We start from the raw sequence: 16776 nt of genomic DNA on the forward strand, positions 1-16776 counted from the left end.
GATTTAATGGGCATAGTGTTTGGAAAATCAAATGTCATTGGCATACTTAGGGGCAATAGTTGTGGGCTCCCAATGGCCATACTGCCTTGCGTGGTTCTCACAGAGGGACTTGGGACAAGCAAAGTGAATATAATGGCACTTAGATTAATCAGCTAAAGGCTAAGGGCACCTTTATGGTACCCTCTTTTGGAAAGTGAGATTCTTGTTGAATATATGCAGATACTACAGTAGAGACTCTCAGAAACACGTTTGGTCCTCATGTGGGTGGGTGGTCACCTTAGAAGAGGCTGAAACACTTAAGGGCCCCAAGTAATTTCATGTCGGGGTCAGAAAAAGAGCTTTACTGTCTGGTATATACATTTAATTTCAATATTTTTAATAAGTCTCAATAGAGATTCTCCTTTTGGTTATTTTTGGGTGAGCTTAAGAGGCTATATGTCCCTAAATAATAAGCACCAAATGAGGTTTTAAATATTTTCAACATTAATATCGCATAGAGAAGCACCTCATCCTAATGGAAGAGCCCTGGACTTTGGAGTCAGACTCACCTGAGCTCAGACAATGGCCGGGCCAGTTCTGGATGGGTGAATCACTGAGCTTTTCCTCACTGAAGACAGGGGGTGAGGCTCCCTCCCTGCAGAGTCCCTGCCAGAAAGTGAGAATAAGAGCGAGAAGCCTGTCCCTGGTATATTATAGATGTTTAATCAATCTTAAGCTAAGTGTTTATCCCTTTTTCCCTGTTAGAAATATCTATACTACTTTCTAAGTACATGCAATCTTTCATATAACTGTAATTTAGCACTTTTAAAAAGTGAGCACATCTAGTATATAAAAGTTAGTAAAATATCCTAGGATAAACCCATTCTTTATAATTAGTAAGTCCTGAAAACACATAGGGATGGTGGGAAGCTAGACCTCTTCCTGTGGTTATTACAGCAACTTCCATGAAGTAGCATCTGACACCAAACATAAAATAATACTGCTTTTCTAAATATATTTATTTTCCTAAGGCCAAATTATATTAAATGAGAACTGTTGAAATATGTTCATTGGTCTTATTTTATATTGTAGTTGGTTAGAATTGTATTTGCTGTTAACTTAGACATTTTTATTGATTGTATTTTAATTGATTATTGGAGTCAGAGGAAATAACAAATTCATCCATTGACTTCATGCCTAAATAGGCATATTTTAGGCCACTGGAAAGAAGGTATCAACAAGTTATGAAATTTGCATATGGCACTTGCTTTCACCACATGTGCTCTTTCCTTTATGGCACAGGGTTTTGATCTTAACAGTTAGGGCTTCCTGACTTTCCCTGCAGCAGGGCCATGTGCTGGGTGCACAGGAGCACTGCCATGAGCCTCTCTGATGAGCTGACCATTGATTGTTGTGGCTCGTATTTATGTCTGTGCTCTACTTTTGGGGGCAAATGTAGTCTCCTTTGGAAAGATAGTAAGTTCAACAATCTCTACACACATAGGAAATAGTGAGAAATCAGATTTTATGCAGTTTGGAAATCTGCAAGTTCTGTTTTCACATAATGACATTTGGTGTTATGGGTTGTTGGGGTTATTAAGCAGGAGCTCAAATCAAGCCCTTGCTGTCATGATCAAGAGTTCGCCTTGGCTTTGTTTTCCAGGGCCAGCCAGGGGACCAGGCTGCTCTCTTTGCTGCACAAGCACGGTCCTCCCCTCAGGTCCCCCAGTATCCAGGGCTGCAGCAAGCACAGGTACCCACAGTGGCTTCATAGGTGCTACGGGGATTTTTTTAATCGAAAAAGTGGGGATTTTTAATCTCTTTCTTTGAAGTGGGAAAACCTAGTAAATAGGGTGTCAACTGCTTTATGGGTCTAGAACGTAGTTACTCCTGTATTACCAGTGATTGTTGAACAAGTGTCTGGATTAATTAATTTAAAGGACATTATTTCAGGAAATTCTTTAATTGAAAACATAAATCCAAACCTCTATTAATGATTTTTGTAGGTATTTATATGCTTAACAGTCCCAAAATACTTACGTTATAATACAAAATTATGTCATTCATGCTTGAATTTGTCACATTTAAAGATCGTTTCAAAGAGTAAAATAAGAAGGGAATTGGCCTTGGAATCAGACCTTGGCAACATTCTTGGCAACTTGCTAGCTGTGGAACAATGTGCAAGTTACTCGGAGTCTTGGTCCCCTTCTCTGTAAAAGAGAGGGCACATTGTGAGTATTTAAGGCAGCCTGAGGAACTATGCCGTCCTGCACCAGATTCACAGCAGCCGCTCAACAATTGGTAGGCTTGCCTTCATATAATGTGAATCTGGAGCTGTTTTTCTAACGTTTTGTTTTTTCTGCATCCATATACTTTTACCCTATCGCTCCCGTAATTAGGAGCTGGGATGTGGGTAAGACCGCTAGTTGGCGCTAGCAGCTCATAATTTGTCCACAGCTCAAAGGAGGGTGAGATTGGTCTTCGCAGGCACGGAACCCTACAGGCTGGTTCCATTCATGCTGCCTTCTGGAAGTTCATTACACTACCTTAAAATATGGTGCTTTCAGGATTTGAACAGCAGTCCTCTTCGATTCTAATCAGCATTCTATTCTATAAAGTATAGTGATCTAGTGAACCTCGGGTTTTTCATTTACATTAGATGTCAAATTTAGAGAAACAGTCATGTGTATGCTAACATTGCATAGAAAAATGAAGTATTCAGATGACTGGTACAGTGCAGAACTGGCTTCAGTTCAACCAGGACTAGAGGGTAGTGAATAGTCATCCATTACATCCTTACTCTGGTAAGATATTAATGTTGTTTTTTTTTATAATTGGTTAGTTACTACAGGCACATTCATCAGATTTAGGGAAGTCACATATTAGGAAAGTGTACGCCATTATTTCAATATACATGAGCATAGGGGCAGCTCTTCTCAGTAAGTTTAGAAGTGGCATTATTGATGCTTGGGTCTGTTGAGCACTGATGTCATCTGTGCATAAGAGGAATGGATGCTTGTCTATAAGGAAACATGCGCTTTCTTCCTTCAGAATAAGCAACTAATCTTAAACCTAATCTCTTAACCAAGTGAGGATTCTTTTTTAATTGTATTTTCTGGTAAATCATTATGTAACCAGTTCATTCTATAGCTTTCTGATTAGCCTTTCTGCCTTCATGGCAGTCTCCTTCATATTTTGAGTCATAAAAACATTTGAGAATAGTGAATTTCAGGGGGCTTCTCCTGGGTTTATCCCCATATAGCTTAGCAATAGGAAAGCTGGTGGTAAATAAAAACACTGACTTTGTTCCTTGTGCCTGCCTGCAGGCCATGCCCCAAGGCTATACGATGTACGGAACACAGATGCCTTTGCAGCAGACCCAGCAGCAGCAGGCTGGCAGCGTGATCCTGTCCCCCAGCTATAACTCCAGAGCCTACCCAGTTGCGCATTCCAACCCGACGCTGATGGAAAGACTCAGACAGATGCAGCAGCCGCCCAGTGGCTATATTCAGCAACAGGCCTCGCAGTACCTGCAGCCTCTGACTGGCTCCCAGAGGTGACACATCTAGAAACAATGATTGCAGTAGTGGACACGGCTCTTTGTTGTGTTTCTTCTAGGGCATGGCACTTATATTGTTTTTGTGAACTTGCATTATTTATATATAATTTAAATTACGTCATCTTATTTTTAGGAGCACCCAGAGATTCAAAAAAAGTAATGAACCATCTTGTTTATTTTATTCAAGGCCCCTATATTTTGATTCACATCTTCCATAGAATGGGTGTAATATATTTAGATGATACCACTATATGTAGAATATACCATTATATTTAGATGGGTGTAATATATTTAGATGATACCACTATATTAGCTCTAGTGTTCTTTCTTTTCCCTTCTTTTTAAAAAGGTCTTTTTGGCTAAAAATATCTAAGTTAAAAAAATGTTGGTTAATGTTAGCAATGCCTTACTAGAATGTGTTGTTCAGAGCCATAAAGTCTATGATTACAATACTTATTGTACCTGGTGCCTACAAGACTTTTCTTAAATTTTAATTTTTACCTTTTCCACGTCAGGGATGGTTGGCAAAGCGGGGTCATGAAAGACCTCTTCTCAGTTCTTGCTTAATCAGATCCCTTAGATATAGTGTATAACTTCATTATCCATTACCGTAGCCAGCAGCCACATGTGGCTAGTTCAATTTAAACAAATTAAAGTTCAATTTAAAACGTAGTCCCTCAGTTACACTAGTCACACTTGAAGTGGTCAGTAGCCACGTGTAGCCAGCAGGGCCAGCATTGAAGATGTGTGACCAGTAGAGTCACACTGGTGACTGTGTTTCGAGGTCCCACACTTGATTCAATACTCTACTGTTACCTTGAAATTCTAATTTTTGATCAGGAAACCTTGCAGTTTATTTTGCACTGAGACTCAAAAATTATGTAGTAGTTTGGTGGCCAGTGCAGATATAGAATATTTCAATCATCACACAAAGTTCTAGGTATGGCGTTAATCTAGAAGAATCAAGTTTCATGCACAATTTTGTGACAGTAGATAGCAGCCTAGCTTCATGTATTATCAATGTTGCACGCTAACCCTAAGTTATCACTATTTGGAAACTGGGCAAGGTTGATAGTAGCACATCTGGGAAGATAAAAGAATTGGAAAACAATTTTAATAAGTGGCATCATTGCATATTGCCCAAGAATTTGAACTTTAAAGCCCCAAAGTTCTGGGTTTAAATCCCACCTGTGCTGCTTTCTATCCGAATTACTTGGTATGTTACTTCTCTAGCTCTCTGTTTAGGTATTCGCTTTTAAAGTGGAGGTAACGAAACTACTGACCTCAGAGGGCTGCTGTGGAAAGTCAATGAAATAACACCGTTCAGACTTTACCACAGTGCCTACTCCAGAATAAATGCTCAGTTAATATCACTTGTTACTGAAAACTATTAGCAATTTTTAATCATACGTGTTCTTTTTCAAGTGATCCCATCTACCCCTGGGGATCCAGATGATCTTAACCCCTGACCTTTATTGCATTTGAATTGTACAAGTAATTATTGAACACAGCCATTTCTCTGTGAATGTGTGTGATGTGCTTGCTAGCGTTGCCCATTAAAAATGTGGCAGTGTGCTTGGGCCTGAAGTCAGCTGTGTATTCTTTCCCAGACTGAATCATCAGTCCCTTCAGCAGAACCCTCTGATGGGTGGAGGAGTCGATGCAGTGCTGACTCCCGCACATCCGAACCTGCCATCAGTGCCGCTGCCTCAGGACCCAATGAGGCCCAGACAGCCGCAGGTGCGACAGCAGCAGAGGCTCCTCCAGGTACGGGCTGGGAGGTGAGGTCAGTACCTGGCGGGTCCTTAGCCGTCACGAGGAATAATAGGCACTTCAGACTTTAATTGCCAAGTTCCAAGGAACACTGTGTATTTGACAGCAGGACTAAAGTGGTATAATTTCGTTTCAACTTGACCAGAGTCTTCCTTTGTGAATCTGCCAGGCCACAGCAGGAGCATACATTTTGCAGAGCATCCTTCCCCTTTCACTAAGCTTCAAGGTAGCCAATGTCTTTATTTTGGTAGTGTGAGCCTCAGCTTACTCAGTCATTTAATTAGAAGCCATGGAAAACGAATGCAAAATTCCTTATATGTGTGTGTTTTTTAAGCTATCTAGAGCTTTTATCATATTTCTAGAGGGATCTGTAATCCAAAGAAGTTTCTATGGTACCTCTGGTCTAATTGGACTATGAAGTTGGCATTAAATAAGTAGAATATTTCAAAGAGATATTTCATCTTGACTGTTAGAATCCAGAGAGCTATCCTTTAATTATTTGAAATTAATTTTAGGTCTCCTAGATAAAGGGTTCCTCTCCTTGACACATTTTTGCTTCTAACTTCCTCGTTTAAGAAATATAGGCATTATGTTCACCTGTTCCATTGGTCTTCCTTATGTGTGAGTCTGTCCTGTTGTTGGGTTGGAGATTGCCTGGTGAGTCTGTACAGTGCCCTCTCATCTTACCAGCAGTCCAACTTGAGATGCTGAGTCATTTTATGTTTTGCTAAGAAAAGAAAAGCACCAAAAAACGGGACTCTAGTTCTCCTGGTGTATGGTCAGTGAGGAATAAACCTGCCCGCAGGAGGGACAGGAACTTATATTTCCCTCTGTTTCAAAATTTCACAGTTTCAAATCACTGAGGAAAGTTATTACATTTATTTCTTTACTTATTACCTTCTGTCTTACATTGGTGTTTTTTAAGGCTGCAAATTTGGAAAAGTTAATATTCCCTTTTTACCCCAATTAGCATAGTATTGGGGTAAAAAGGGAATAGTAATTTTTTCATTAACAACACATTCCCTAGAAAAAAAGAGAAGTGATTTGCTTTTTCCTCAGGATGACCATTATTTCTTTTATGGTGATTGAAGTTGGGTTCATTTCTCTTGGCAGAGTTCACAGAGAGTCAGTGGGAAACTGCTTCCCTATTATAAGCATTGTTCACATGGGAGAAACTGCCCAGATCTCTGCTTGGATTCCACATCCATGTGCATTGTCACTTAGTGAGAAATGCCACAGGCAGTAGCTATTTATTACGTTGCCTGAAAGAAGAAAAATAAATTGGAGGATAGTATACACACTGAGTTGGAAAATGCAAAGGATAAAAAGTCTGGCGCTGTCCTCATCAAAATGAATGTTTGGGTGGAGGAAACTGAAGGTCCTTGAGACAGACCATCTGCTAGGATTTTCCTCTGCATTCTCTGTGCTTCTTCTGTGACTTGGAAGTGTTTCCAAGAGTTCTGTATTTCTGCCAACTGTCACAGACACAATTTATGATTTTATTCTCATAATTTATACCAGAGCTTCCCATATCTACAATTCCTTTAAAAAAACAAACACAAAACCTAATCTTTTGGAGTTCTTTAAGAACACCTCCTTTTCTTCCTCCTCCTCATCTATCTTTTCATCTTCCTTAAAAAAACCAAACAAACAAACAAAAAAACCCCACACAAATGAATCTTCCGGTTCATCCAGATGTCACAGGGAATGAAAAGATAACTACTGAGCACTCCTTGTCTAACATGGTGGTATAAGAAGGATAAGATATGTGGAAGGCAGACATGAAAGGAGTTGACAGTGAGTTCAGAGCATGTACTGGGACAGCGCAGGACAGGATAGACAGAGAACGCTGCGACTACTGAAGGGTGAGGTCCAAGAGGGCTTCATGGCGGAGGAGAGTTAGGTCTTTCCCTTGAAAGATGAGCAGTTTAGCAAGGTGGCTATGGAAGAGGTTGGTGTGTATTATTTTGCTGCAACAACATAATTAAATAAAAGTCATATGGGAAGAGGAGACTGGAATATTAACCCCTCTGTTTAAGTGTAAAATCCTTTTTCTTTCTAGATGCAGCAGTCCCAGCAGCCCCCACAGCTCCAGCCATCCTCGCAGCCCCAGAGCCAGCCCCTCAGTCTGCAGACCGTGCAGCCCCAGCAGCCGTTGGTAAGGCCTGGTGCTTCCGAATCAAACACAGGGGCATTTTCCTTAAAGTCTGTTTGCATTTTTCATGTACCAAAATAGTGTTAAAAATTAAAATAGCCTAAATATATTCTAGCAATTTCCCTAGAACTTTATCAGAAGGGGATGATATTGATGTTGTAGTTGATATATTAGTTTTCATAGAAAACTACAAATAAATATTTGGGGTTTAAGAGATCATACTATTTTTCCTTTTCAAGTTTTTCCAGACATCTCTATGAACTAAAATATTTATATTCAGACACAAAGATATTTTATAACTTTATATATATATATATATATATATATATATATATATATGTTCAGAAGATTATCATACTGTAAGTTTTTACTGTAATTTCAAAAAAGCATGAGAGTGCTTTCTGAAATATTATCTTTACTGATGTAAAAAAAAAAATACTGATTTCAGCAGTAAGCATTTCCTACAGGAATTTTAAAGTAATTCATAATTGTATAATTTACTTCTCTGGCTTTGTAAACCGAACTTTGAAATGTTATGTGCATCAGTGAACATTTGCAAACCTCAGAACTTACAGCAGCCTTTACTTTTGCAGGTGCCATAGCCCTGCTTTATTTTGACTTAATATTTTTCTTTAAATTGCCTCTTTTTCTGTTTACTTAAATGTATTCTAAAAAGGATCATTTTCTCACTGCCATCAGTGGTCACTTGCTACATATTGGAAATACCTGTAAAATAAATACTTACTCTGCAGGTAAGTCAGGAATGTGAGCTGTGTGCATGAGTACTACCTAGACACAGGGAGCTGGCTGCTGCCCATCTTAAAGCTTGGGAAACTGGTATCTTTTTTCAAGACAGTATTTGAATGTGGATGGTTTCATAACTTGTAGTAAAGAAGGAAAAATATGGCTGGGAATAGAGCACTTTAGGAGGGGTCAGAGTAGACTTAGGGGGGAAAGGTCTGATATACGCAAGTAGAGCTGCTAAGGGAATATGGTCAGCTGGACTAAGACAGTCCGTGGACATTTGACAAGCCCCTGTTTTGCTCAGTTTGATCTCCATTTAAAAAGAAATTATCTTTATGGTTGAAAATATTACAGATGTCCCTTTTTCCCCCTCATTGACCCCTCCACCCTGTTCCTGCCCCATCCCCCAGCCCTTCATCACACTATTGTCTGTGTCCATGGGTTATAGACACCCTATATAATAAAAGGCTAATATGCAAATAGACAGAATGGCAGAATGACCAGTTGCTATGATGCGCACTTACCACCGGGGGCAGACACTCAACACAGGAGCTGTTCCTGGTGGTCATTGCACTCCCACAGGGGGAGCACTGCTCAGCCAGAAGCCCTGAGCCAGGCTTAAAGCTAGTGAGCGCAGCGGCGGTGGCAGGAGCCTCTCCCACCTCCCCAGCAGCACTAAGGATGTCCAACTGCCGGCTTAGGGAGCTGGCCTAAGCCATCAGTCAGACATCCCCTGATGGTCCCTGGACTGCAAGAGGATGCAGGCCGGGCTGAGGGACCCACCAAGTGCACAAATCTTGTGACCTAGGCCTCTAGTATTCATATAAGTTCTCTGGTTAATCTCTTCCCGCCCCCCTCCCCACTTTCCTCTGAAATATGTCCATCTGTGGCATGCTTCAATTTCTCTGGTTCCATTTTGTTCATCAGTTTATTTTGTTCATTAGATTCTACATATAAGTGATATCATATGATACTTGTCTTTCTCTGTCTGGCTTATTTCACTTAGCATAATACTCTCCAGGTCCCTCCATGCTGCCTGAAAGGGTAAGAGATCCTTCTTTTTTATAGCTGCATAGTATTCCATGGTGTGAATGTATCACAGTTTTCATCTACTCATCTACTGTTGGGCACTTGGGCTGTCTCCATATCTTAGCTATTCTATATAATAAAAGTCTAATATGCAAATTGAACTCTGTCCATTTTCACATTGTACTTTCATTAAATAAACTTTTGTATTGGTAAAGAAAAAAAAGAACTGCCACTATAATCTCCATTTTTTAAGGAAATTCTTTATTATGAATCTAGTTTATTTTTAGCTCTGATTTCTTTTTAATGTGTCTCTGACATTTACTGCAATCTACCTTCAAAATGCTTTACAAGTAGAGTGATATATAAACATTCACAGACTTCTACTTTATCTTCATAGGGGTATTAGCAGGGATTGGCTGACTGTTCCTTACAAATGTGGAAGAGAATCATTCAGATGGGATACTGCTAGCTCACTCTAATGTCTCTCCTAAGAACAAGATATAACTTTGCATTTTGAAATAATTTCTTTAAAAAAAATACAGGATTTTTTTTTTTTATTGATTTCTGAGAGGAAGAGACAGTCAGAAACATCAATGATGAGAGAGAATCATTGATTGGCTGCCTCCTGCACTCCCCCTAATGGGGATCAAGCCCACAATCCAGGCATGTGCCCTTGACCAGAATCAAACCCTGGACCCTTCAGTCTGCAGGCCTATGCTCTATCCACTGAGCCAAACCAGCTAGGGCTGAAATAATTTCAAAGTTACAGAAGAGTTGCAAGAATAATACAAAGTATTGCCATAAACAATTCACCCAGATTCACTAATTATAAACATTTTGCCACATTTGTTTTTTTTAATTAATCTGTATTGTTAAGATTATTACAGATGTCCCTCTTTTTTTTCTCCCATAGCTCCCCTTCACCCGGTTCCAAGCCCTCGCCACCCTATTGTCTGTGTCCCTAGGTAATGAATACATGTATATAAGATCTTTGTCTAATCTCTTCTCACACCCCCGATACCCCCTTCCCTCTGAGAATCATCAGTCTGTTCCATTTCCATGCCCCTGATTCTATTCCATTCATCAGTTTATTCTGTTCATCAGATTTTATATTCATTTGATTTTTAGATTCACTTGTTGATAGATAGATATTTGTTGTTACTTTGTTGTTCATATTTTTTCTCTTTAGCTTTTTCTTCTTCCTCTTCTTAAAGAATACCCTTCAGCATTTCATATAATACTGGTTTGGTGGTGATGAACTCCTTTAGCTTTTTCTTGTCTGTGAAGCTCTTTATATGACCTTCAATTCTAAATGATAGCTTTGCTGGGTAGAGTAATCTTGGTTGTAGGTTCTTGCTGTTCATCACTTTGAATATTTCTTGCCACTCCCTTCTGGCCTGCACAGTTTCTGTTGAGAAATCAGCTGAGAGTCGTATGGGCACTCCCTTGTAGGTAACTGTTTTTCTCTTACTGCTTTTAAGATTCTCTCTTTGTCTTTTGCCTTTGGCATTTTAATTATGATGTGTCTTGGTGTGGTCCTCTTTGGATCCTTCTTGTTTGGGGTTCTGTGCACTTCCTGGACTTGTAAGTCTATCTCTTTCACCAGGTAGGGAAAGTTTCCTGTCATTATTTCTTCAAATAGGTTTTCAGTATCTTGCTCTCTCTATTCTTCTGGCACCCCCATAATCTGGATGTTGGTACGCTTGAAGTTGTCCCAGAGGCTGCTTACACTATCTTCATTTTTTTTTTCTTTTTGCTCTTCTGGTTGGGTGTTTTTTGCTTCCTCATATTTCAAATCATTGATTTGATTCTCGGGATCCTCTAATCTACTCTTGAATCCCTGTATATTATTCTTTATTTCAGTCAGTGTATGCTTAATTTCTGACTGGTCCTTTTCATTTTTTTTTTTTTTTTTTTTTTCATTCTCACTAAGATCTTTGAAAGTCTCACTAAGTTCCTTGGAGGTCTCTAGAAGATTCTTGAGTAACCTTATAACCGTGGTTTTGTACTCTATATCAGTAGTTTGATTTCTTTCATTTGTGACATGTCTTTGTCTCCGCATTTTGGCTGCTTCCCTGTGTTTATTTCTATGTATTGGGTAACTGCTAAGTCTCCTTGAGTTGATAGAGTAGCCTTGTGTAGTAGGTGTCCTATAAGGCCCAGTGGCTCAGCCTCCCCAATCACTTGAGATGGACACTGTTGGTGCACCCCTTTATGTGCTGTGTGCACAGTTTTGTTGTAGTTGAGCCTTGATTGCTATTGGTGTCACTAGGAGGAATTGACCTTCAGGCCAATTGGCTGTGGGGGCCAGCTGCGACTGCAGTGAGAGAGCTGCTGTGCAGGAGACACCCTTATGGAGCAGGACTTGCTTCAGTTAGGCTTTGGTGCTCACTGAGTCTGCCCCTTGAGTGTATCTCTTATGGATGTGAAGAGTTGTAATCTGGTATGGTCTCACACCGACCACTGGGTACACTGGCTCTTGGGTCTCCAGGGAGATGTAAAGTCGGCCACTGTCTGGGGCCACCCAGCAGGAGCTACAGAGAGATCTGCAGATTCCTCCTCTTTGTATTGGGTTTGGAAGTGCCCAGATGAGGCCCAGCTGTGAAGCAAGGCAGGCTGGTGCTGGTGCTGGTGTTTTGGGCCTTTTTTTGATAGGTTTGCAGCTTCCTGACCCAGCTGCAGCTTGTTTGACATAGTTTTCACCTGAGAAAGGACAGACCATTCATATGCAAAAGCAGCTGCGCACAGCTTGGGTGGGGTTGTAAATTGGGTGGGGCGGGGTCTCAGGGAATCACCAGGGTGGAGCAAACATAAATGGCTGCCAGTCAGCCCTGCACAGAGGAGGTCCCAGCATGGGAACAATGACCACTGCGAGCACCTCCGTCTGGAAGAAAGCCACCCCCAAGTTCCTGCCCCAGTGCCAGACAGTCCAGTTTCTCCCCATATGTGTCTGGGTCCCCCAGAGCCTCGCCTGGCACTGGAGCTCAGAGAAAGTGGGAACTTGTAAATTCAGTTCATGGTGCCGGCCTTTTAAGAGGAGCAGCTGGGTCTCCAGCAGCCTGTGTGTCACTCAGCCCCCAATCCACACTGATTTTTACAGCCCATAGTTCTTACTGCCCATAGGGACTTCTTCCCCCAGCTCTGGGACCCTGGACTGAGGGTCTGGTGTGAGGCTGGGACTCCTTGCTCCTCCAGGCAGCCTCCACAAAGGCGATCTCCCTCCAATTAAAAAAGCGGCACATCCAGGTGCTGGACCAGTTCGTTCTGCACCTCCGCACCTCCTACCAGTCTCAATGTGCTTTCTTCTTAACCTCTCTAGTTGTAGTACTTCCAACCAGCCAGCTTTCCCGCAGTTCTGGATGATAGTTGTTTTGTATTTTAGTTGTAATTTTGATGTGGTTGTGGGAGGCAGCAAGTACAGGCATTTACCTATGCTGCCATCTTGGTTCTCTCGCCACATTTGTTTTATTATTCTCTAAGCACACACACACATTTGTTTCCTAATTTGTATACTTTAAAAGTTGGAATTTCATGCCCCTTTACTCTAAATACTTGTGTGTGTTTTTTTAACAACAAGGATATTGTCCTACAAAAAAAACTTGGTACAATTAAAACCAGGAAATTGACAACATTTATGGACTACAATCTATACATCTTTTGCAAATTGTGCCAGTTGCACCAATAATACTATTTATGTCCTTATTGCAGCTTTTTTCCTGGTCTAGGATCACTCTGTTACTCACTTTTCATCTTGCAAATGTGCAGGGGGTTTTTTTGTTTGTTTGTTTGTTTGTTTTATTTTGGTCTTCACACATTACATTGAAATTTCTTTTTGAGGTTCCTAGGATTTTGTAGAATGTTACTCGATTTGATTTGTCTGATGTTTCATGATTAGTTTCAGATTATACCTTTTTGGTGGGAATATCACAGAGGAGACATTGTGTCTTTCTCAGTGCATCACATTAGGATAAACATTATTGGTAGTATTACTTTCATCTCTTTGTTTAGGTGATCCAATAGATTTCTTAACTAGAAAGTTATTTTCCTTTTGAAATTAAAAAATAATTTATGGGTATGTTTTATATAATCTAGTTGTTCTTTTACTTACTAGACTTTACATACTAGTATCAGCATAAATTAAAGTATTCTTGCTTAAATTTTTTTCACATGGGCAGGGAAAAAATGATGATTTGCTAATTCTATTATTTTTTCTGTGATTAACATATGGTATTCTATTTTAAAGAAGAGCTTTCCCTTTGAGATTTCTCTATCTATTCATCCCTAAACTGTGTTTCTAATTTGAAGCCTAGCCTTGGCCGGTCTGCAGAGAGAGTATCGGTCTGTGGACCAAAGGGTCCCAGGTTCGATACCAGTCAAGGGCCCATACCTTGGTTGAGGCTCCTCCCTGGCCTGGGCCCTGGTCAGGGCTCAGTAGGAGGCAACCAATCAATATGTTTCTCTCACATCAATGCTTCTCTCTCTTTCCCTCTCTCTTCCAATCTTCCTATAAATCAATGGAAAAATATCCTTGGGTGAGGATTAACAAAAAAATAAAAAATAAATAAATAAGAAGCCTAATATTTGACTCCTTGAATTTAAAATGGGCAACTACTAAAAATACCTTAAATTCTTTCTCCATCTTGATCCAGTATTCTGGAGTTGTAGATGGCTTCAATTAGACTAAATTTGGCAATTTAATTAACTTTTTACTAGGCATCTATATATATATAAAAGGCTAATATGCTAAGTGTCCAACCATCTGACCAGTCGCTATGACACACACTGATCACCAGGGAGCAGGCGCTCAATGCAGGAGCTGCTGTGACGTGCACAGAGAAGTGGCACCGCAGACCTGGCGCCCACAAAGCAACACTCAGCTTCCCCCAAGTGGGACACAGGCCCCGCCACCACCCCGGAGCGACAGCCCTCCAAATCGCAGACAATGCTGCCCAGACCCCATGGTGCAAAATGCAGCCCACAGCCCAGCCCAGCCTGGAAATGGTGGCTGTGGGTGCCGGGTAATGACGTCACATAGCAACGTCTGGCCTCCTCTCCCTAGCGATGACTAGCCTCCTTGCAGTTTCTTCAGCCCAGGAACATGACCTGCTTTATAGCCAGGTGCAAACATTTCACACTTTAACCAAATATCTGTGAAGCGTTTTCCCATGCCTCATCTCATTTGATCCTCACAGAAGTCCTGGAGTAGGTAGATAGGAGACTCGGTGGAATCCTATTTTTTTTTTTTCATTAGCCAGAAAATGGAGATTTAGAAAGTTTAGAAATTTGACCCAACTGAAAAGAAGTAAGAAATGGTGGAACTTGAAAATGACTTTAGGTTTTCTCACTGCACAGAAAATAGTCAAACACTGCTACAGTTAAATATCTCACCCTTTGTTCTCCCTGTGTGATCTACAATAATAACCTGCTTTGTGTTGATATTTACTGCTGTGTTGCTGACAATTACCTGAAAGAGAAGTCGGGGTGCTTCACTGGGCTGGAAAAAGTTTAGTTAAATCAGAAAGCAGGTCTAATTAAGCAAGTTTATTCTATATATATATAAAAGGCTAAGTTGATTAGCGCATGCACAATACATATAAAGCTCTTGCTGGCACCAATCGCATGCATGTGTTTCAGTCTGTCATCGTTGATCATGAATTTGGTTGACACTTCTATTATAGAGAAAGGGCGCATAGCGATATTAAAATATTTCTTCTAATTAATTTCCTTTCAATGTGAATGAATTCGTGCACTGGCCACTAGTATTAGTATATGAGGCAGTAAAAAAGCTTAAAATAGCCCTTATCTTTTCTTTTTGTATGCAACAAAACATTCTGGTGGTATTTTTTTTAAATTTATTTATTGCCCTTGTTGGTTTGGCTCAGTGGATAGAGCTTCAGCCCATGGACTGAAAGGTCCTGGTTCAATTCCGGTCAAGGGCACATACCCAGGTTGTAGGCTTGGTCCCCAGTAGGGGATGTGCAGGACGCAGCCAATTGATGATTCTCTGTCATCATTGATGTTTCTATCTCCCTCTCCCTTCATCTCTGACATCAACAATAAAATACATTTTTTAAATTTTTTATTTATTGATTGATTTTAGAGAGGGGCTTGGGGGGTGGAGAGAGAGAGATGCATTCATTGTTTGATTATTATATGTGCCCTCATCGGGGATGGAACTGGCAACCTTGGTATATCTGGATGACACACCAACCAAATGAGCTACCCTGCCAGGGTTATCTATATATATAAAAGTCTAATATGCAAAGTGTCCCTTTGGGAGTTCGACCAGCTGGGATTTTGATCACTCGCTATGACGTGTGCTGACCACCAGGGGATGGCGCGGAAGGAAGGAAGGCCCCAGCTGGCAGCCAGCAGTCAGGAAAAGGAGGTGGGGAAGGGAGGCCCCGGCTGGCAGCCAGCAGTCAGGAAAAGGAGGTGGGGAAGGGAGGCCCCAGCTGGCAGCCAGCAGCTGCTAGGGACCGTACCTGTGCACGAATTTCATACACTGAGCCTCTAGTTTCGACAGAAAGCCAAGAAATACAAATTTTGTCAGGTTGACAAATTTGGAGTATTTAATGTTAACCTGGCAAATCCTTAGCCTTTTTTTCTTCCTAATTTAAAACAAAGACTTATTATGCTGTAATGTTCATGTTAGCAGCACAGATTATGTAAAGAACGGGGGGTGGGGAGATGAATATAATAGAATTATACCTTCTTAGAGATTAATGCAAATTCATATATGAGTACTTGACTAACAATTATAAGGAACCCATTAATATGCGAATTATAACTTTTTTTGGCTAGCCATTGCTAATAGGCTATGGTCAAACAATACCTATTTTAACAAAGACAGACATTAAATGTAGGACTGATTTTATTGCTTTTGAGTATATAACAATATGATAATTGTACATTTTTAACTTTTTTCAACCTTTGATTTATATATGTAAATAAAGATCTTACATATGAAATAAGCACATATATATGTCTCACAAGGAAAATTTATACATACATTTAACCTAAGTATTTAAGTTTATTTACATTGAATCTATGTACTTTTGTGTATTTAAAATCTGTCTATTTAGTCACACATATGTTTAACTGCCATCCTCAGAGTTCTACTTTTCAAAAATGTTTACTTTAATGTATAGGTACATGTCCTTATAAACTAGTCATTTTATTAAAAAATTTGAATTGGATTGACATCTACAGTTAAGCAAACATTAAGAGTATATTCATTAGTCTTTCTCTGGCCTTTTATCCACTGATTACTAGTTTACTTGGTTTATAATATAATACAGTATATGGGAAATATATAAGATATTAAGGGCATAAATCCTTAGAGAATCATTCTACATATGAATATTAATAAGCACATATGAATATTAATATCAAGTACCTGGAATATAATAGTTATTTTGGATAGAGTAAAAAAAAAATCTGGCCCTAGCCGGTTTGGCTCAGTGGATAGAGTGTCAGCCTTCGGACTCAAGGCTCCCAGGTTCGATTCCGGTCAAGGGCATGTACCTTGGTTGCA

The 16776-nt window shown here is 40.2% G+C and overlaps 1 protein-coding gene across 1 annotated transcript in view; it reads left to right on the forward strand.

Moving 5' to 3' along the window:
* MED12L (mediator complex subunit 12L) overlaps window positions 1–16776 on the forward strand; it is a 411338-nt gene that overhangs the window by 379600 nt on the left and 14962 nt on the right. The window contains exons 39-42 of the mRNA XM_080653836.1: window positions 1643–1732; window positions 3306–3535; window positions 5149–5305; window positions 7374–7469. Of these exons, the coding sequence (XP_080509962.1) occupies window positions 1643–1732; window positions 3306–3535; window positions 5149–5305; window positions 7374–7469 (573 nt within the window). The remainder of the gene's footprint in view (window positions 1–1642; window positions 1733–3305; window positions 3536–5148; window positions 5306–7373; window positions 7470–16776) is intronic.

Source organism: Plecotus auritus (assembly GCF_963455305.1).
Source record: "Plecotus auritus genome assembly, chromosome: 2".
Lineage (NCBI taxonomy): Eukaryota > Metazoa > Chordata > Mammalia > Chiroptera > Vespertilionidae > Plecotus > Plecotus auritus.